This window comes from Panthera pardus, unplaced genomic scaffold (assembly GCF_024362965.1).
Source record: "Panthera pardus isolate Hobbes unplaced genomic scaffold, ASM2436296v1 HiC_scaffold_17, whole genome shotgun sequence".
Taxonomy (NCBI): Eukaryota; Metazoa; Chordata; class Mammalia; order Carnivora; family Felidae; genus Panthera; species Panthera pardus.
In genome coordinates this window covers 50,972,757-50,995,718 of record NW_026526732.1, presented here as the reverse complement: position 1 = coordinate 50,995,718, position 22,962 = coordinate 50,972,757, and the positions used below count along the sequence as shown (strand labels likewise).

Genomic DNA, 22,962 nt, shown 5'->3' with positions numbered 1-22,962 from the left:
ATCCAGGGTAAAATGCAATATCAGAGCCAAAGGCTGGGCTTCATGGCTGACTCTTCTCGACTCCCTTATTGGTAAGGCAAGACCACCAGGAGAGGCAGGTCCCCAGGGTGTCAGGGAGGAGGGCAGGTCCCCAAGTTTTGGAGTCACGGGCCAGTTTTCTTCCCCTCAGTTCAGAAATGGGGGTAACCACACACAAGCCACTCTAATAGTTCCCCCTTTTGAAAGTGCTCATGAATCCCCACAGGTCAGGAGGAGGAACAATGGTTGTCCCTTCTAGAATCCCCTTGGCCTACTGAGCAACTTCCAAAAGTGGAGCCAGTGAAATCCTTGGTCCAACTAACTGCTAGTCACGATTTCCTATCAAGGAAACCAACCAAGACCCCAACTCAAAGGAAAGCAGCATCTGAAATGCATCACGAGAGCTTCCTGAGTTGTGGAACATGCTGTATCTGAGACACTTCTACCTGGCACATGGAAGGTAAGTCTTTTCGGTGCTCCTTTAATATTTCTGATTACGCTGAGAAAGAAAATCTCCATCTCATCTTTAATAGTTATTTGGCCCCCTTGCCCCTTACTCCCCGCCCCCCTTTTCCTCTCCCTCCCCACTCCTATTCTTTCTCTCTCCCTTGCTCTTTTTTATTTTCCAGCAGACTATAGGCTTAAAACCTTGGGTTCACATTACTAATATGTGCCCTAGCCAGAACTTCATCACGTTTTTCTGGTTACTTTCTGTCTACGGCAACTAATACTGGGCTTTCATTTAGGGTTCTGATACAAAGTTCCCTTTCAAAGTCAGTATGTTTTTAAGATACAGTCATAAAGAAAAATATTAAGTTAGTAACAGCACAAGTATTACACAGATATGGCAAAACGCAGAGCACGGTGCCTGGGGCATGCGGCATCACTATCTTCTCTCAACCCTGAATCGCTCTAGTGAGTTTCTTCTCCCTCCTGCACAAGGTTAGTAGCATGTTACTGTGACAACTAACTTTTAAAAGCAAGTAGTTGAGGGAAAACAACAAAACCTACTCTTCTGCTTGGATAGAGTCAACTGGAGCCACATAATTGCTGGGAATGTAACCAGTCTCTCCGGTGGTCAAGGAGCGGGCTTCCCACCAATCTCCTTCCCTGCAGAGAACAAAGAGAAAAGGAAGTGAATGTGTTGACCATTTCAATGTTCTGCAGTTACAGACTCAGTATCTCCTACTCATTCCACTGCCTGATTTCTTCAAACTCCAACCCAGCTCTTTGTAATGGTTACATGGTTACTCTCTGAGTCAAGTGTGAGTTGAATCCAGTGCGGTCTCTCATATCTTATTTTACTTGCCAATTAACAATGTAGGACCCTGGCCATGAGAGAACTCTCTTGGGGCGAGGGGGCATTTTGCTTGGTAAGCGTCCTCAGTTTGGACAGAGGGGAAGGGAACCCAGCCTCAGGCTACTTTAGAAAAACCCTGTGACAACAAAAAGAAAATGGTAATTATGTGAAGAGAAGAATGCATTATCGTGGTAAACATTCACAACATATTCATGCGTCCACCCATCACACTGTAGACCTTAAACTTACAGTGTTACGTGTCGGTTACATCTCAGCAAAGCTAGAAGGAAAATGAAGCATGTGCTAATACTGCTAATTTAACCGTCTATGTCGTTTCACATCCTGAGGTAACAACATCCTTTGGTACTGCTGGAGAGAAGCAGACCGTTTGTTGGCTTTAGTGTCATTCTGTTAGCCATTACAAGATGCACCAAAAAAGAAAAGAAAAACATTAGAGCTGCAGAGCATCTGAGAACGGAAACCTGTCAGGAGGCCCAGTAAGGGATGAAAGCCTCCTCTGAATACCTGTCTTGCTTGTTCTCAAGCAAGTGGGTAGAAGAATAAAGACAATAGGTTAAATCTTGTTCAGAAATTTTCAACCTCAGGTTCTTTCATCAACTTGACCCGAGTCTGGTGGGCAGGAGAGGAGGGCTGGGGGTAGCTGTGTGTGTAACAGTGTGGGGAGAGAACAAAAACTGGCCAGGGAATGGGATTCTGAGTCTCACCACATGGTATATAGCCTGGTGTTCCATGCGATCGCCTGTCTCAGTCTGGGGTGGGGGTGGGGACTCCCAGAACTGTGGGCAGGAGGACATGGGGGGGGGGGCTTATATAAGCACCACTCTCAGCTGAAAACACATGGGTCCATCACATGGTTAGAGTTCATGTGCTTGAACCCATGGCGCTGCATCTGTGACAGAGAGCAGGGGTGGAGCGTGTGCTTCTCTGCACACATACACGTGGGGCTGGAGCCCCAAGACGCACGGTGCCAATAGAACCCTGCGCCGGCCCGTGGCCAGGAACGCGAGGGCTGGGGAGGATGCTGCTGTCCTTGAGCATACGGAGACCTCTCACACTGCTCTTCGGCAGGGGTCCAGTGCCTTCTCTCCTTCCTGTTTTGGTCCTTGGAGGCAGCAACAGGAACCCCAGGACTTTTTTTTTTTTCTTTTTTTAAAATCACTGTGGCTGGACTCTGTCAAAGCCCTCAGTCAGGGAAGAAAGAAACCACCCCAGACAGCAAGTAATAAAGCAGCCAATGGTGACAAGCCCACATATGCTCTGGGTGGGACTGTGGGGGAGTGTTCGGTGGCACAAGTGACACAAAATAGCCCATGAGAAAATGGGGTGCTGTCAGAGGCTTTTCACCCTATTAAACAAATGTGAACAGATAAATCAACCAAAAGAGGAGATAACTGTTCTCATACCTAGGAAGTCCTATCTATCTATCTATCTATCTATCTATCTATCTATCTATCTAATGTTTATTTTTGAGAGAGAGAGAGAGAGAGAGAGAGAGAGAGAGAGAGAGAGAGAGAACGTGCAGAGGAGGGGCAGAGAGAGAAGGAGAGAGAGAGAATCTCAAGCAGACTCTGCATTATCAGTGCAGAGCCCAATGTGGGGCTCGAACTCACGAACTGGGAGATCATGACCCGACCTGAAAACAAGAGTCAAATGCTCAACTGACTAAGCCACCCAGGTGTCCTTAGGAAGTCCTTTATTAATAAATCTTAAATTTAGTTTGTGTCCAGATTTTTCTTAGGAAATAACTGACACATACCAAAGAATATATGTGTATATGAACACCTGTGCATCCACCACCCGACTTAAGAGCTGGATCTTTACGGATTGTGTGGAATTTACTCTTGTGCTGCTCCCCTATTTTCATTCCTCTGCCTTTTGGACTCAAATCATGAAATTAAAATGTTAATGTTTGAACAGTTTGCATTGGCTTCATTTCTGTGTCCTCTAAAAGAAATACATGCACTTGTTAAGTATATCATCTAGGAACATATGTAGAATTTTTTTTTTTTCCTCTGAACACATGCAAAAGAAATGGCTTTGGAGACTAAGATGGTGACAATGTTCACTGCTCTAAAACTCCACTAGATGGAGACATTTCATCATAAAAAAACAATACCCACTATCTCCCCACCTTCTCCTTTCTTTCTTTCTGTCTCTACCCCCCCACACCCGACACCTGGGAAATGCTCCAAAATGGTAAAAAATTAAGAGTTTTCGGCAGAAGCTTATCTTTTACTGCAAGATAACCTTCATCAAGTTAGTTCTAATAGAATTAAAAATATTTTTTTTTTCATTTTACTTATTTGAGAGGGAGACAGGGAGGGAGGGAGTGAGGGAGGGAGGGAGAGGGAGAGGGAGAGGGAGAGGGAGAGGGAGAGGGAGAGGGAGAGGGAGAGGGAGAGGGAGAGGGAGAGGGAGAGGGAGAGGGAGAGGGAGAGAGAGAGAGAGAGAGAGAGAGAGAGAGAGAAAGCATGTGTGCTCTTGAGCAGGGAAGAGGAGCAGAGGGAGAGAGAAAGAGAATCTTAAGCAGGTTCCACAGTCAGTGCAGAGCATGACTTGGGGCTCAATCCCATGACCCTGGGATCATGACCTGAGCCAAACAGATGCTCAACTGACTCAGCCACCCAGGCACCCCCAAATGATTTAAATTAAGATGAAGAAAGTCTAGTATCAATGGTGGGGTACAGGGAAATGTCACCTGGGGCAGGAAGCCAATACATTTTGCTGCAGGCTGGGACAAGCCCAGTCCTATCCAGACGATCTGGGATGAATCAAGTATGGTTGACCCTTGAACAACATGGGTTTGAACTGCACAGGTCCACTTATGTGCAGATTTTTTTTCCAATAAAAACAGTTCAGTAAATGTACTGTCTTCCTTATGATTTTCTTAATATTTTCTTTTCTCTAGCTCACTATATTCTAAGAACACAGTATATAACATATAAAACATAAAATGTATGTTAATCGAGTGTTTATGTTATCAGTAAGGCTTCCGGTCAACAGTAGGCTATTAGAAATTAAGTTTTTGGGGAGTCAAGGTTATATGCAATTTTTAAAAAAATAGAGAGGGAGGGAGGGAGGGAGGGAGGGAGGGAGGGAGAGAGAGAGAGAGAGAGAGAGAGAGAGAGAGAGAGAGAGAAAGTGACCGCGTGAGCAGAGGAGGGGCAGATAGGCAGAGAGAGAGAATCCCAAGCAGGCTCTGCACTGTCAGCACAGAGAGCAATGTGGGGCTTGAACTCGTGAACTGTGACATCATAACCTGAGCCAAAATCAAGAATGGTATGCTTAACCAACTAAGCCACCCAGGTGCCCCTCTATGCAGATTTTTGACCCCATGAAGTGGGGGGAGCTGGCGCTCCTAATCCTCTCCTTGTCCAAGGGTCAACTACAATTTCCATTTCAAAGCCAGCATTAAGTATCTCATTTTGGTGCTGGCACCTAAATAGTTTAGAACAGATTAGAATCCAACTATGGGCTCATTCTAAAGTCATGTATCAGGAATTCATGATTTTCTCTGAATTGACTCCATTAATCTCACAGGGATTTTCAGTTATTCATGAGAAAGATAAAATCCTTTTCTCTTTTTCTAGGCCATCTAGGGTCACTTTTTCCATCAGAGGAGATATGCGGTGACAAGGAAACAATGAATTGTGTAGTAAGCCTCACAGGTTTGCCCAGAGAGGCTGGTACACACTCAAAGCATCTATCAAAAAAATCTTTTGAGCAAATGAGTAATCATCTTTTTTTTTTTTTTTGGTTAATGTTTGTTTATTTATTAAGAGAGACAGAATGTGAGTTGGGGAGGGGCAGAGGGAGGGAGACAGAATCTGAAGCAGTCTCCAGGCTCTGAGCTGTCAGCACAGAGCCCGATAGGGGCTTAAACTCACGAACCGTGAGATAATGACCTGAGCCGAAGTCAGATGCTCAACTGACTGAGCCACCCAGGTGCCCCTAAGTCATCTTTTTAATACACTAGAAGCTCAATTCACCCATAGATAAATAATACTCTTTTAATTTTTTTTAAAGTTCATTTCGAGAGAGAAAGAGAGCGAGCGTGAGCATAAGTGGGGAAGGGCAGAGAGAGAGGGAGAGACAGAATCCCAAGCAGGCTCCTCACTGTCAGTGCAAAGCCTGACTCGGGGCTTGACCTCATGAACCGTGAGATCATGACCAGAGCTAAGAGTTGGACGCTTAACTGACTGAACACCCAGGAGTCCCGATAAATAATACTCTTTACGAATCATTCACCTTGATTTAGGAAAACAGAATCTTTACTATGCTACTTTTTATTTCTTGAATTATTGTGGGTAATTAACATTATTAAAGCTGCACTTAAAAAAAACCAGTTCTTACAGTTCAGATATTTCATTAGAGTTGGTGAGATTTTCTTTAATGTTATCGGGCTCTGGTCTAGAATAACTTGTGAGTTTTTATAACAGCTGCCCCTATTCCTCCCGTTTAAAGAGTTATTAATAGAGCCTATTGTCAATCCCCAAAATTGCTTATAAGGTTTGTTGGTCCCAAGAGCCTAGAGCCCTGATGCAGCCAGGAAGTGGCATTTGCAAACAGAAGTAAGGCTAGATCTGTTGAGCTCTGGAGCATTTTTTTTTTTTTTTTTATTTTAACGTTTATTTATTTTTGAGACAGAGAGAGACAGAGCATGAACGGGGGAGGGGCAGAGAGAGAGGGAGACACAGAACTGGAAGCAGGCTCCAGGCTCTGAGCCATCAGCCCAGAGCCCGATGCGGGGCTCGAACTCACGGACCGCAAGACCACCTGAGCTGAAGTCGGACGCTTAACTGAGCCACCCAGGCGCCCCGGGAGCATTTCTATTATAAACGCTGTATTCTTTCTAAATTTGGTTACTGCCATCTTACTGTCAGAGAGCATATCCATAACAATTTTATCACATGCTTTGATAGGGCTCTAAACCAGGATTTCTCCTTACCAAGATGAAAAGAAAGTAGTCACTACCCTAGGCACTATTCCAGTCTGTGTAACATGTTTATTATATTTTAAAGAGTCACTGTTTCTAGCTGGTAAATCACTAGTTGTGAAATGTGCAAATGGGGTATAAAATAGAAGAATTTAAACATTTTGGAAAATGGGTTCAAGTTTAACCATGTCCAAATACACTACACTGAGCACCTATAACAGGTCAGTGAAGAACCCTTGCTCCCACGCCAGGCAGCAGCGCCGCATTCATGTGCACACGCGCATTCATGCACTCGAGGCCCCGGCTCTGGGCAGCAGCGCCGCCGGCTCTGTGCACACACACACACGCACACGCGCATTCATGCACTCGAGGCCCCCATGCTGGGCAGCAGCGCCGCCGGCTCTGTGTGCACACACACACACGCGCGCGCGCGTTCATGCACTCGAGGCCCCCACGCCAGGCAGCAGCGCCGCCGGCTCTGTGCACATGCGCGTTCATGCACTCGAGGCCCCGATGCTGGGCAGCAGCGCCGCCGGCTCTGTGCACACGCACACGCGCATTCATGCACTCAAGGCCCGACGCTGGGCAGCAGCGCCGCCGGCTCTGTGCACACACACACACGCACAAGCGCATTCATGCACTCGAGGCCCCCACGCCCGGCAGCAGCGCCGCCGGCTCTGTGCACATGCGCGTTCATGCACTCGAGGCCCCGACGCTGGGCAGCAGCTCCGCCGGCTATATGCACACGCGCGTTCATGCACTCGAGGCCCCCACGCCGGGCAGCAGCGCCGCCGGCTCTGTGCACATGCGCGTTCATGCACTCGAGGCCCCGACGCTGGGCAGCAGCTCCGCTGGCTATATGCACACGCGCGTTCATGCACTCGAGGCCCCCACGCCGGGCAGCAGCGACGGCTCTGTGCACATGCGCGTTCATGCACTCGAGGCCCCGACGCTGGGCAGCAGCGCCGCCGGCTCTGTGCACATGCACACGCCCGTTCATGCACTTGAAAACCCAAAGACCACTCCTGCCGTCTCCCGTTTCTGCCCCCTGACAGGGGAAGGAGTGGGAGGGCACACACGCTAGGTGTGGCAGCTGCCCCAGGGAGAACGGGGTGCCATCCCCCTCCTCTCTCAACGGACGACAGCCAAAGGCTGGGAGAGGCTGGCGGAGGGGGAAGGAGACGCAAGCCATCTGGTTCTGTATTATTGCTTTGTTTGTCCTTCATGATTTCCCCTTCCCGGTTATTACCCTTGACTTCAAGATATTGCATTTGTTATAAGAACCTTATCTTTTCCCCCATAACCTTGAAAAAGGGCATTTAAATGGCATGTAGGTTGAGGAATTCCACCGGCAAGAAGGAAGAACATTAAAGGGAAAAAAAAAATCTTTGCAATACTTTCTTCTAAGAAAACAGGGCCAGAGGCTCGAACCCGTAAACACTAAAGGCCATGCGTGCAAATCGTAAAATACTGATTGAGATAGATTGGATTTTCTTGGAATGTTTCTCCAAAATTTTAACTGAATGCCACTGTAGATCCTATCCAGGTTAACAAAGGAAGAAACCATGAATGTGACTTTGGCAAGGACCGGCTGTGCAAGTGGCCTATGTATCTGATGCACAGATCCCCTTGCAGTGTGGAGAAAACCTGCAGAGGAAGAGCTGTGTGTGGTCCTGCCTACTCCTCCTTAGTAGGAGTTTCTTTTACAGGTTGGTTAACAGTTCTGGCCAACTTCGGGACTGAGGGAACATTACACAGAATGGGGACGGGAAGTGGTGGGTATTTCAGAATTCACACTAAGTAGACTCTGACAAGAAGGCTTCATCTGAGAATCCAACTAGCAATGAGGAATCCTCCTATAAATTGGAAGAGATCAAAGCCAAATTCCCTTCTCCCCACCTCGCAGCCAGCCTTCCCAACCTTCACGTATCTTGAAAGTTTCGGTCCCCTCTGAGCGGCGTCTCTGGGCCTTTCCACGACCAAACCTGACACTGTACTCAGGATGCCATCGCCACATGTCACCCCTGGCTCAGCCGCCTGCTCGCTCCGCTGTGCACCTGGGCAACTCCTGGACTTGAGCCCCCCGGCTCCTCGTGTGTCAAACGAGGACCGTGAGACACAGCTCAGACAACTGCTCATGGCTGGCACACAGGAGCCTTCAACAGATGGCAACTGTGGGCTATTTAAAAAAAATTCCTGTGGCTATGAGGGGGGCGGGGCTTGCAGGGGGCAGGTAATGTTCTTCTTGAACTGGGCGGTGGCTGCACAGGCACATACAGTTTGCGAAAATACAGCAAACTATACGCTTTTAAAACACTGTGGTAAAACATGCATAGCAAAATTTACCATTTCCGCCATTTTTAAGTGTGAAATTGAGCAGCACCAAGGACATTCACATTGTTGCGTGACCACTACCACACACACTTCCACTATGTGGAATTTTCTGCATGTATTGGAATAGTTTAAAAAAACAAAAACCTACCCACACCCATTAATGATGACAATACAAATGATAATTAAAAGAAACCCCAACAACCCGTGGCTACTATATAGACCCTGTCTTCTCATGTCCGGAAGAGTTACCGGGCCCCCAGTGGGAAGGATCCAGCTCCTGCCCTTCTTGAAGGGTGGCGAATTCTGAGAGTTGGGGCGGTTTTGACGCCTGAGGGAATTTCCTGTTACAAGGACCGCTTCTCTCTTCTGGGACATGGATGCACTGGCCCACCTCCCGCTCCTTTTGCTCGAACTCTCAGGAAAGACAAAGAGCCAGGCATGCCGATCCTTCTGCAGTCACCGTTTGCTCAGGGGACAGAGTCCAGAGCATGTGGCCCTGGCGACACAGGAGAACGTGCTGGTGGGCCCTCATCCCTGGAGTGGCGATCTTCCCCAGTCACTTGGGAGCACTCACAAGGAAAACTTGAGGTACAGTGACTTGCTGAGGCACGCTACCTTTTTCTCATTCTCCTATCGATCTATTTATTTATTTTAAAGTAAACTCTATGCCCAATGTGGGGCTCGAACTCACCACCCCAAGATCGAGTCGCACGCTCTACTGACTGTGCCAGCCAGGCACCCCCACCACCACACCACCATTTTCTTTGAAGCCTGAAGTTTTCTGGCAGGCACACTGCCTTAACCTAATAGAGGCAATATTGAAAAACTACAGGGAAAGGGAGCCTGGGTGGCTCAGTCGGTTAAGCGTCTGACTTCGGCTCAGGTCATGATCTCACAGTTTGTGGGTTTGAGCCCTGTGTCGGGCTCTGTGCTGACAGCTCAGAGCCTGGAGCCTGCTCCAGATTCTGTCTCCCTCTCTCTCTGTCCCTCCCCTCACTCAAAATAAACATTAAACATAAAAAGTACAGGGAAATATGTTTCCCTATATATGATGCCACATAGACCTACAGTTACTCTTCTTAGTGGAAGTATTAAATGTAGAATTTGAAAAGTGAGTGACTCTTCCCCTTGACATTTCCCCACTGTCTGTTTAACTATTGCTCTTACTGGTCACATTTAAAATGCACACATTGCAGCCATTCACAAGTGGGCGAAATAGCTTCTCCTTCCCATCTCACAAAGATTTCAGTCACTCACAAATTTTCACTATGGGGAGACGCCTCCACAGGCTTCTCCAATCGGAGCATTTAGCAGTTTTGAAAACAGAAGGGACTTGTTGCCAGCCGTGAGTGAGGGCTCGGCTAGTGCAACTTGTAAGATGCAAAAAAAAAAAAAAAAAAACAAAAAACCCAAAAACCAAAAACCAAAAAACCCTCAAGGCAGAGAGAGGGTAATGCGAACGGCCAGCCAAGCTTTGTGCGAACGGCCAGCCAAGCTTTGTGCCAATCATGTGAGGATGCAGCTCTGTAGAGGGCGATACTGGATCTTGGCCAACCTTGAAACCCCAAACACCAACTCTGCTACTACGGTATCCTCCAAAAAGCTCCTTGGACCCCAGAACCATAAAATACTGTCCTGGTTTGTCTACCCTTCGTTTCTTAAGTTACATTGCCACAAATCAATGAATTTAGCAAGTGCTCTTTTAGCATTTCGGGTACTGAAAAGGCACAGACTGGTAACACAAGTATTCCTTCCCAACTGAAAGACACGCATATTTCCCCTTCCCTCTCCAAACTTACGAGCTGTTCAATATTTGGAATTTTTCTCCTTTGTGAAAACTCAGGTCATCTTCCGTCCGTGCTTCATAGTCATAAAGGGCTACAAACAGGGTCACTCCTGACAACACGAAATCAAAAGGGGAGAGATTATTACACAAGGGGAAAGTAATTCCAAGAAATTAAATCTTCACTGAAGTCTCATTCTCAAAACCTACATCTAATCGGCACTGATAACAGGATGCGGTGATGTAATTCATGTGTGAAACCAGAGTTGCGGGCTGAATGTATGCCTTGGTCTTTGTAGGGGAAGCATTACTCGATCCGACTAAAACCTAGAGTTGAAGGTGCACTTTTCTCTATGCGCCTCTGAATGAGTCCTCGGGAAAAGACACACATTAATGTCATGTCCACGGCGAAGGGGCAGCAGGGGTGGTATGGTTCACATTTGCAGAGGTCTGCAGTAGTTCCAGACACCTTTTATCTGACACAAATTCTCCTCCTCTCAGGAGCCCAGGAACAGATCACTCTTTTCCCATGGTGTAACAGTAATACAGAATGAAATAGGAAACTCCTTCCTCAGCCTGGGATTGAGAAGACCCTCTCCAGAAATGTTCACCCCAGTTAGAGGATGTCTTCTTGCTCTTGGTATCTGCTATTGCTCTGGGGACTCCCTCTCTCCTATCACAAATTTGCCTATCCTTGCATTGACCTATAATACTTACCCTTCCTCATGCCCGCCCTAGGTCTTCTCATCTGGTGGACTCCCCACAGAGGCCTTTTCTGCTTTGCAGAAGTCTGCTATCAATAGTAAGAAATGGCCAGCATCCCATTTGGCCTAGGACCTCCTTCACATAGTAAGCAGAATTCTAAGATAGCATCCTCAGTGATTCCCGCCTCCTGGTATTCATGGCCTTGTGTCATCCCCCTGCCTTGAGTGCGGAAGAACCTAGTGACTTGCTTCTAACCGAGAGAACATGGCAAAGGTGATGGGACGTCCCACAGGTGATTAGGCTTCCAAAGATTGTGACTTCTGTCTTCTAGCCACTCTCTGAACTGCCATTTTGGCTTGAGCACTTTGATGAAGCAAGCTGCCATGTCGGAGAGGCACACACGACAAAGAACTGAGGGTGGCCTCTGGCCAACAGCCAACGAGGAACTGAGTCCTGCCAACACCACATGAGCTTGGCAGCAGATCCTTCTTAGTTGGACTGTGAGATGACTAAAGCCCAGCCAACACACCTTGATCGCAGCTGGTGAGAGATTCTGAAATAGAGGACCCAGTTAAGTCATTCCTGGATTTCTGAGCCACAGGAATTGTGAGACCGTAAATATGTATTGTTTTAAAGCTGCTAAGTTTGTGGTAATATGCAGCAATCGTTAACTAATACATCCCATTTCTCTGTTCTTTGGTCTCTTTGCTGCCCACACACTTCAAAGTACCTGATATGGTCTAAAGAATGCACAACATGGATTCCATTCTTCACCAAGCTGCCATTTTGCTGTGTCCGTAGTTCCAAGGGAACAGATGTGCCTGTGGGACCACTCAAAAACCAGAGAAGGAGGTGGGGGCTTGTCTTTCCACCTCATCCCAAGTGGGGTTTCCCAGGAGAACTGGTATTCAGAAGGTCTGACCATGCACAGCCGCAGGGCTCGTTTGGCAACTTTAGATTTCTTTGAAAGGTTGGAAGAGACGACTGGCTTAAAACAAAGAAGTGGAAGCCTGTAGGTCATGCCTGTTCTCACTGAACACTCCGCTAACAGATTCCTTTTGTTACATAATTTGAAAACAAACCCAAGCTCCATTGTGTGGAAGACAAGGCACATGAGGATGGATACTTCCATTCTCCCTCTCTCTCCCTGCATCAGCCTGCAAATTCTCACTGGGACTTTCATCTTCTAAGGGTGGAGCGGAGAGTCAAAGGAGGTCACCGGGGCACACAGACATTAAAGCACTAAAAGCAGTGGTGGAGAGACAGACCTGCACATGTAAGAAAGCCAAATAATACAAGTTGGTGGGGTGTGGTGGTGGGAAGCTGGGTGGCTCAGTTAGGTTGAGTGTCCGACTCTTGATTTTGGCTCAGGTCATGATCTCATGGTTCATGAGTTCGAGCCCCAGAGCCCCACGTTGGGCTCCTGACCGATAGTGCGGAGCCTGCTTGGGATTCTGTCCCTCCCTCCTGCTCCTCCCCTCTCTCAAAATAAATAAATAAACTAAAAAAAATAATAATAATACGAGGCAGAAAAATCTACCAACATTTGGGAGTGCCATGTTTGAACTTTGAAATTTTATAAGGTGGTCTGTTATATATATTGTCCCTGACAATAGTATAGACTCCCATGTTTAATGCCAAGTATCCCCTCCAGTGACTTTATGAATGATACCTGCAGGCACACAGATTCGTACCCAGCATTCATGAATGAACAAGGTCAATGTCTGCGTCAGAAGAATTCAGTCTGGTTGGCAAAGAACTCAGAAGGCACAGGAAGTGTGTGTTGGTGCATTTTTGGCCCCCGCCCCCTTTTTTTTTTGCTCCTGCATCCTCAGAGACAGACTTCCATAGAATGCCTCTTTCCTTCCTCCCTTCTTTCCAGGTACCTTCCGGGAAGGTAGGAAGGATGGGTGAGTGTGCTAACATTGATTCACTCATGCAAAGCCTACCTTAAAAGAAAGCTGGATCCCTTACAACACAATGATATAATGCCCAAGGCTCTGGGTCAGGTCCCCTGGATATAACTACACTGCCTTGTTGCATGCAGAGGAAAAAAAAAAATCCCTGCTAATGCCTCAGTAGTGCCAACTCCCCAGGTAAAAAGGCACAGTGGGTCCTTATGTAAGACATCGCTTCCCAAATAAGCCAAAAGCATAATGGTTGATGTATATCTCCTTAAACTTTTGCAATAAACAGAACAATTTTAGAATAATGTCTAATATCTAGTTACCATGATTCACATGCTGGGAGAAGATTTGGAAGGCTAAGGATGCATGAGATAACTTACAAATATTTTGCAAAACATATGTCTGAGAACGTATGCCAGACATTTTACAAAGTATTAGCTAAGTCAGCAAATGTACATGGCAGTAAAACAGAGTCTTGTGGTGGAAAAGAGAAGGAAACTTAAAAAAAAAAAAATGAAAAGGATCTCTTAAGGATACATAAAATTTTATTTAAAAATTTTTTTTTTTAGTTTGAGAGAGAGAGAGAGAGAGAGCACGCAAGCAGGGGAGGGGGCAGAGACAGAGAGACAGAGAGAGAATTTCAAGCACAGAGCCTGATGCAGGGCTTGATCCCACGACCCTGGGATCATGACCTGAGCCAAAATCAAGAGTTGGATGCTCAACTGACTGAGCCACCCAGGAGCCCCAAGATTTGGCGCCCCAAGATACATGATACAATTGAGGGTTGGTAAACTCAGTCATATGGAAGGTGGTGGGAAGGTCAGAAAGAATTAACGAAGATGAATGGCCAAAAACTAATGCTGCCAAATGTTCCCACTAGCTGGGAGGTGACAGGCAGGCTGACGATCAGGAAGATGAGGGAGAAGGTTCTACCCATGCAAAGTGGCTCCTAACTGGGCTTTGGGAGGAAGGAGTGCATTGATATCTGGAGAACTCAAAATACACACTCAGATCTAGTCCTGGAGCTTCTGATTCAAAAGATCTTGGCTGGGACTCAGTATTTTGAAAAGCTGCTCGTCATTCCGAGTCAGCCAGCCAAGCTTGAGACCACTGGTTGGCAGACAGTACCTCAGTGGAAGCTGTACCTCCTAACCCATGCAGGATCTGCACAGAGCAGCACCTTGGGGGTCACCTCACACCACTGTGGCCAGCATTTTCATTTGTCCATCAAGCCTTATGTTCTTTGTGTGTTTTTTGTTTTCGTTTTTTTTCCTGTTTTCCAGCCCCTCATCTGGCAGCAGGTGGGTGGAGTCTGATGAAAAACTTAACGCTAAGTCCTTAGTCAAAGGGAGCTGACGGGAACACAGATGTTCAATTGTCAAAAGAATTAAGAACAGCTCGATTCTTACCCGTTCCTCCCCTGGTACGCAAGGTCCCAGTGTGAGATGAAGAGTTCACACCCCCAAAGACAGTGAGTCCTTGGCCCCCGGCTGCATGGAAGTTGTTGTAGTTGGGGATGGAGGTCACGCCGAAGCTGGGGTAGTGCTGAGGAGTGGGGTCTGTGCCATAGCGGTACCCGGAGCTCTGGTTCAGGCTGCCATCCCTCTCCTCCGTCAGTTTTGTTGCTTCTTTATCCTTACATTGCACACAGCCCATTATCTAAATTCCTGCCGGAAACAAAAAGGAGGCATGTGAACTTGGATGCTCCTCAGTTGCTGGGTGGTTGCATTAAAGAGGAATCATTTATAAGGCTCATCCCTGGATGCTTCAGGCCTGTAAGGGACAAGAAGAAAAGCAGCAGCTAGACTTTATGGTTAGAAGCAATCTCGGTGCCCCTGACAACCACATTTGTTCCCCATGTGCTCTGGGTGATGGGATCCACCCAGAGTATGGTCACGAGGCAGCAACTCCCTCAAATGAGGTCTACACCCCTTAAAATTCTGTAACACTACATACCTGCCTAAAGATAATCTAATACTACTTCTTATGCTTTTCTTTAGTCACCTAAAAGAATAATGTACACTCTATAAAGTGAGCTTGTGCGATATTAGAATGAAAACCTATACCATGGCCCAAAAAAAAAAAAATCTAAGGAAGAACGAGGAGGAGTGCTGGGAGAGCCAGAACACAGCTCCTACAACAGCTCATCATACCTCTTCCCTCATGGGTACCCATTCTTGAGACACACACATGGTAAATTTTAAGCAGGAAGAGTGATATGTATCAAAATTAGGAAATAGTTGCCGGATGAAAAAGAAAATTGGCAGTAACTAAGAGGTCCGAGTATATTTGCAGGATGTCATCATAGCCTACAGTAACAAAATCATTTACAGCTGCTAATTAACTTTTCCAATTTCCATTAGCTTTTGACATCTTTCAAATATTAAAAAAAATCAATCCCATGTTTGAGAGTTAGTGGTAGATTAAAAACTCAAGTTGCTGTTATCCCACACTCCTCCAAATCTACTTCTCCTGTGCTCATCTCAGACACACACCACCAGTGACTGACTTGCTCAAGTCAGAATCCTGAGAAGCGACTTGATTTGTTTCCTTTTTACTTCTTACTCTCCCTGTCTCATGCCCTACTATCTAAACATGCCAAACTTCTCAGTTCCTTAAAGGTTCCATTTCTTCTGCTCTCCTTCAGGCCTTGGAACATGGCCTTGAACATTCTTTCCTGATGTGCAACACATCCTTCATGTTCCAGGTGAGACCGCTTCCTCTGCAAAGCCTTCTCTGACCCCCGTACCCACCCTCCACATCTGGGGTGATGCTCTTCCTAAGTGCTTCCACGGCATCCTGATTTCCCCCATCATGGCATCTCTTGCGCCATATTGGAACATGGTCTGTCCACCTGTCTCATTACCCAGTGGACTGTGGGTTCCACCAAAGCGGGGCCCTGCCCATTTTTGTCATAGCTATAATGCAGTGCCTGACACGTGGTAGGTCTTCAATAAACAGCAATCAAATGAGTGAAGATTCTCCAGTCCAGTATGTTTCTCTTTCATCCTTTCTCTCTGCATCAAGACCAACCCTTCTCTCAGTGGCCTACACTAGCACTTGACCCTGCAGTTCTGAATCTATTGGCATGTGTGACAAGTAAGGAGGATTCAGAAATACAAGGTTAAGTTGGTTGAATGGTCCTACTTTGGACTATAATACCCTGTCAAGTTGATGGGGGTAAGTAGAACATGCAATGGATGGCCCTGCCACAACTCTGAAAAGTGGCCCATATGAAACCAAAGGCTCAAATAAGAAACACGTTGGCATCATGTGTAATTACACGTGTTCACTGGGGAGGGCAAAGCTGGTACAGGAATGGAAGGGACTTGAAGTAGTGGAGGAGAATGAAAGAGCCAGTTTTTCTTAGTATCTTGCAATCCAAAGTGGGGAGTGCCACATCAGATATAGACTCTTGGGAGGGGCGTGGGAGGTGGAGGGGGGCACTGTTCTGAACACTGCTTTTCTGGGGAACAGGGTCATGAAAGCAGCATCAGACTGCTCTAATGTCCTCTCACATTACACATTTCAATAAATACCTACTGAATTCAATGAATTCAGTTGAATTCAATGTCAGTTCCTGAGAATGGAAACGTCTGGAAATGAGCCGCCTACTGCTTGAGCTGAGATCACCAAATCTGGAACACATTTACACGTAAATCATTCGAGATGAACTTACAGTGTACTGTGTCCAACATGCTAACTTATGGTAGATGAATGCAATGTTAACAAATTTCTAATAGGAAATGCAAATGCTGTCCGAGGCATGATTTATGGAAGGAATTTCATCGTTTGTTGTTGCTATTGCTTCATAAGATTGATAAATATCTTGCTCGCTTTATATTAACTCTTTCATGGCAGAAAGTTCAAAGGTCAGACAGAAGACAGTTCTTGTTCCAGGCGCCTTTTTCAGGGATTTCAATGATCTACTATAATGAGAAGATGTAAGACCTGAATCACAGAAGCACATCATTTACGCCAGTGGTTCTCAGCTGGGGGTGACTTCACTCCCCTCACCCCACCCCCTTTACTCTCCAAGGGACATATTAGGCAATGTCCACAGACATTTTCGGTTGTTACAACTCAGGGATAAGAGGTACTACTGGTACCCAGTCGGTAGAGGCCAAGAATGCTGCTGATAAACATTCTACAATGAACAGGACAGCCTCCAATAACAAAGAATTAACTGGCCCCAGATGTTAACAGCATCAAGGTCAAGAAATCCTGCCTTATGAAGGAGAAAGAACTTATATCTATATCTTTGAAACAGCATAACAGCTGTTTCCCTTACATGTGTGTGATCGGCATGCAATCCAGAATGATAGGCACTCTAAGTAGAAGGAAGCCATTTAAAAAACTGACACGAAATGCTGATTCTTCTCTAGAAGCTTACTCATGGGATAGAGAAAAGAAGCTAGAACCAATGAGAACTCCCATTACAAACTACTCTTCCAACTCCAACAAAACAAAATGCTACATCGGAACCCCACTGAAAACAGGACTAAGGAAAAAACCAATCTTTCAAAATCCGCTAAGAAAAGGTATTACCACTGTAATAAACAACTAATGCCGTCCATATAACTCTATGAAATAATGAAAGGAAACAAACAGTAAGCTCCTTGCAGGCAGGGATACTCTTCGGTTTGGTTTTGTTATTACATCCCCAGGGTCCAGAACAGTGCCTGGCATGCTGTAGGAGCTCAATAAATATTTGTTAAATGGTTAGAATGCTAAAAAGCAACACTCAGTCAAAAATCATTTGGAAGAAAACGATTCTTTTTTGTAGAAGGGGCAGCTCTGTTACCACTTCATGTATGTGCAATTTTGACTAGGAAATGTTTCTGCACGGATCTTGCTTACTCTCTTCCTTTCGCTGACAGACATGAAGAAACCAAAGTAAATCAGTAAATGCAGGCTCAAGACATTAAAAGTTAATTGCAATGAAAATATTTTTGTAAGAACTTGTGGTTTTCTTCCTCCCACTTGGGGCAGTCAGACCAACCATCTCCTGATGGAAGAGTCAGAAGGTGCTCCATGAGCCGTACTCAACATGACTTCAGGCTCCTTGCCACAAGGCAAACCTCTGAGCATTCGAGTTAAAATAAAAACATCCTCTCCACATATACAGTTCTGTGGTGTGGCATTTATGGCCAACGGCCAAGGCCGTAGGTCCATTATGAACATATAGTGTACTAACAGACTTGCCCTAGATCTGTGGGACACTGGGAAACGCTGAATACTGCCATCCCAAAAGTGGGGCCCTGGAGTTACTCTGATGAGTAAATCATATACTACGAACTCATGACCATCATTCTCTGCGTGTTGCTATACCTAGAGAAACTGACTGACAAGAACTCTGACCAATAAGATCCTATGACTGTGGTCGAGGTGTCTGGATTGTAGCCGTGAAGCTGCCTGCTCCCTGTGCCCCCCTAACTCCTGACATTCTTCAATCCTTTGGCAAAACTAAAGGGCTCTGTTTCTATTATGCAAGTAAAACCCGATTTACATAAAATTTCCTGAGTCCTGTGGATCTTGTATGCGCCAACGGCATTACGCAACTCAGGAAAGAGTTGTCGAAGAGAGAATCCAAGGATCGTCACACCCTGTTCGTGTGAGTCTGGCAGACATTGTCAACTGATCACAGCACTTTCTGGTGCTATGCCACGTGTGGCCTCAGAATCCTTCTCCATATAGCCCTTGGGTGATTGACTGAAGCTGCCATAAAAGATGGAATCTATCCGCTACTCTGGGCATAGGCTGCTTTGATCCAGAATGAGTCCAGTTGAACATCTATTCCCTTCACTGATGCCACAGACCATAGTCTGGTTTGCTAAATGCACGTTAAACACAGATAAGCTCACATTTCCTTGTATGCCAACCAATAAAGCAACACCTGTATACTCAGGACTTCTGAGAAGATTTCTGGTGTGTACGAGAGCTACGTACCAAAAAGGGGAATAGGCTACTGGCAGTTGTCTGCAAAAGCAAATTACCTTCTCTTTTTTTAAAAAAATTTTAAATGTTTATTTATTTTTGAGAGAGAGAGAGAGACAGACAGACAGACAGGCAGAGAGAGGCAGGCAGAGAGACAGAGAATCCAAAGCAGGCACCAGGTTCTCAGCTGTCAGCACACAGCCTGATGCAGGGCTTGAACTCATGGACCACGAGATCATGACCTGAGCTGAAGTCAGATGCGTAACCAACTGAGCCACCCAGGCGCCCCACAAATTACCTTCTCTTGAGACACATAAACTTGAAGGCAGAGGAGAGATGGCAGGAGGAAGAGAGGTGAAAATAACAACCAATCATTTTAATTTCAGCAATGTGAGCACTTTTGCCCCAGAAACCAACCCAGGTGGATGTGGAGAAGTGAGAGCCCTGAGGCAGAAGTCCATCCTTGCTGTTGATTGCCCCGACTTTGAAGAGTGACAGGTGGAGCCACACTGGCCTGTACTTTCATGCGGCATGTCTCCTGGTGGTATCCCTCACCATCCCTATAGCTGGTCTCCACTTTGCCTGGGTGAAAATCATAACACAAGCGAAGGAACAAGGAAGGGCACCTAGAAACCAAACAAGCAATGGAGATGGGGACAGCTGAAAAAGAACTCAAAGCTGCATTGCAGATCAACTGCACACTCTCATACACTTCTCTGGGAACACAGCAACAACTATAGTTTAATGAGCAACCATCCTTTTCTGGTCAACAATAATAACATGAGGCAAAAGGAGAAGATGTGGCAGAAAGCACTGGAAATGACTTCTGGATAGAAGATTCATGACAGGGGGTTCTTGATCCTTTTCAAATTGGAAACACCCACAAGAATCAACCTGAGGCATCTTGCTACATTCTCCATAGAGAAAACAAATCCCTTGAAAGTCTAAAGATTGGTCTATTTTATTTGGCATGGTTGACTTTAACAAAGAGTAATTATCCCATGTGGATTTGACCTCATCAAGTGAGCCCTTGAAAAGGACTGGGCTCTCTCTGGAGAAGTAGATACAAAGTGTAAGAGGCATTCCAGGGAAGGGATGTTCTCCAATGCTGGCTTTGCAGACAGAGGGGGCTATGTGGCCAGAAACACGAGTGGCCTTTAGGAGCTGAGAACAGTCCCCACTTGGCAGAAAGCAAAGAAATGGGAACCTCAGTCTTAAAACTACAAGGACCTGAAGATAGATTCTTCCCTAGTCAAGACTCCAGAATACTGTTGGCCAACACAGCTTTGGGAGCAGAGAGGTCAGCCACACCATACCCACACTCTCAGAACTGTGAGTTAATAAATGGCGGCTGTTTAAGCTGCGACGTTTGTGGTAATAGTTACACAGTAAGAGAAAGCTAGTATATATTTTGGTGGCATGGGCACCACTGAGATGAAGGCTCCAATCTTGGTAGTGATGACCAATATCAACTGAGGGCTCCCTGCCAGCCAGGTACTATGCTATGTACTAGAACATGCCATCTCACTAAATTCTCATGACAATCCTAAGACGGAGGTATTATTTCCCTTCACTTTACAACGGAGGAACAGAGGGTTATGAGACTTTGCCCGCAGCTCGGTTAGGGGTGGAGACGGGATCTGAAGCTAGACAGACTGATCCCATGGCTGGCACATGGAGCCTGTAGACCAGAGTTGCTTTTTGCCCCATGGACTCCTGGCCGGTCCATGCCAGGGTTTGGGTGTGAGGTAAAAGGAGGGGAAGAGGGAGAGGCCTGTGGGGATGGCCCCCTGGTTCTACAGAACCTAGCTTCATGTGTGTGACTAACGGGGGCCCTGACATCAGAGACTGGGCCACATTCCCCACATTCACATGCTGCCTCAAGACTGTGGACTCTGTGAGGGTGCCGGGACCATGCCAGGCCTGGTGAGTCACCAGCTTCCTTTAGGTGGTGTGTGTGTGTGTGTGTGTGTGTGTGTGTGTGTGTGTGTGTTGGAGGGGTGGTTCTTAATGAACGTTTGAGCTAATGCACTGAAGCTCCCCTTAGTTTCCTGATTACTTCCTAGATGTGGAGAGTGTTTATATACACCATGGAGGAGTGAGCGAACGCCGGTTTCCTTGCTATAAGTGAGCTTTCCTACCGCATTCAAAACATGATTTGCTTTACAGGCAGAACTTTCTGGAGCATATTTACTGCATAACCAGAGCACATGCAACGCCTCCTCCAAGCACAACATAACAGATTTCTGCTCTTGGTGGCGCTGTGAAGGAGAGCCTCCCCCACCAAACACGAGCAATAATATGTCACATCTTTGAGGTGAGAAAACTGAGGTGAACTCAGGAACATACACAGGGTGGATGGGGCAACATGCAACGGTGGGAGGAAGGAAGGAGCCCATCTAAAAATCAGATCGAAGCTTTGCTTTGGAAATGAGAAGAGGTGGTGTTGGATGATCATTTGTGCATTCTCACAAGTATCACATTACTTTAGGAAAAACACCGCCTTCCTGGCACCTAGAATATTTTCTGGCTGCCCCCTCCCCCACCGCCCCTACGGCCTGTCTGGTCCGAATGACCCCCGAGACGAGAAGCAGTGGCTCACACCCCTTCGGCATGTTCTCTTTTCTTTTCTGTAAAACCTTCCATCCCCCCGCGCCCAGAGATTCAAAAACACTTAAATAAAAAAGAAATGGAAGCATTAGACCCCAATGGTGAGATTTAACACTGCAGTCAACGAAAAGCTGGAGCCGTTCCCAAACCCAAATGGCCAAATGAGGTTTTAACACCAAACTGTGGAAAGGCTCCAGAAGGAGGAAAGAACATTTTCTTCTTACAGTCACTTCACTTTGGATCTCAGGGCTAAGACAAGGGTGCAATGGTGATAAAAAAAATAAGGATATGTTGTAACTGTCTATGCCAGAGGGTTCAGAAAGAATTAGAACACAGATTGTCAAGTTTTTCAGACCTTCTCCCACCCTTTTTGGGAGGGAAAAAAAAAGTTCCTTTGTGGTTACTATTAACATTTTATCTTATTTTTATTGATATATCATTCACATACCATAAAATTCACCCTCTTAAAGCGTACAGCTCAGTGGTTTTTAATATATTTATCGGGGCGCCTGGGTGGCTCAGTCGGTTGAGCGTCCGACTTCGGCTCAGGTCATGATCTCACAGTTTGTGGGTTTGAGCCCTGCGTCGGGCTCTGGGCTGACGGCTCAGAGCCCGGAGCCTGCTTCGGATTCTGTGTCTCCCTCTCTCTCTCTGCCCCACCCCCACTCATGCTCTGTCTCTCTCTGCCTCTCAAAAAAAATAAAGAAACGTAATTAATAAAAAAAAAATTTTAAATATATTTACAAAGGAAACCATTGCCGCTGTCTACTCCTAGAATATTCTCATTACCCCTCCAAAGAAACCTGTACTCACTAAACAGTTATTCCTCATTTCCTTCTCAACCTCACCCTTGGCAACCAATGATTTTAGTTCTCTATGGATTTGCCTATTTGGATCTGCCATAGGAATGCAATCATGTAATACGTGGCCTTTTGTGACTGGCTTCTTTCGCCTGGCGTAACATTTTCAGGGTCCATTCACTTTGTAGCATGAATCGGTTACTTCACTCCTTTTTATGGCTTGAAACTATTCTGCTGTGCGGATATTCCACTGGTTGTTTACCAATCGTGGGCTGATGGACATTTGGACTGTTTCCACTTCTTGGCTATATGAATAACGCTGTTACAAACATTCATGCGCAAGCTTCTGTGTGGACACATGCTCTCAATTCTCTTGGGTTAATATTTTAATATGTAAGGAATTTATATAGATAAGAAAGACCCTAAGATTAGGTAAATGGGAAAGCATGTTAATTGGCAATTCAAAGAAAGGAAGAAGAGCTTGTGAAACTTACAGAAAATGTTCCCTTCAGGAGTAATGAAAGCAGCACAGGGTAGATTAACGAGATACTTTCACCTCTCAATTAACAAAAATTTCAAAAGGAAGTCTGCCCAGTGATGAAGGTCTCCTG

The 22,962-nt window shown here is 46.0% G+C and overlaps 1 protein-coding gene across 8 annotated transcripts in view; it reads right to left on the bottom strand.

The window, feature by feature from the left end:
* FYN (FYN proto-oncogene, Src family tyrosine kinase) overlaps positions 1–22,962 on the bottom strand; it is a 215,591-nt gene that overhangs the window by 44,598 nt on the left and 148,031 nt on the right. For all 8 annotated transcript variants that reach the window (XM_053904567.1, XM_053904559.1, XM_053904561.1 and 5 more), the window contains 3 exons: positions 14,414–14,671; positions 10,409–10,505; positions 1,030–1,128 (listed from right to left, as the gene is read on the bottom strand). In XM_053904567.1, the coding sequence (XP_053760542.1) occupies positions 1,030–1,128; positions 10,409–10,505; positions 14,414–14,660 (443 nt within the window). In that variant the 5' untranslated portion in view covers positions 14,661–14,671. The remainder of the gene's footprint in view (positions 1–1,029; positions 1,129–10,408; positions 10,506–14,413; positions 14,672–22,962) is intronic.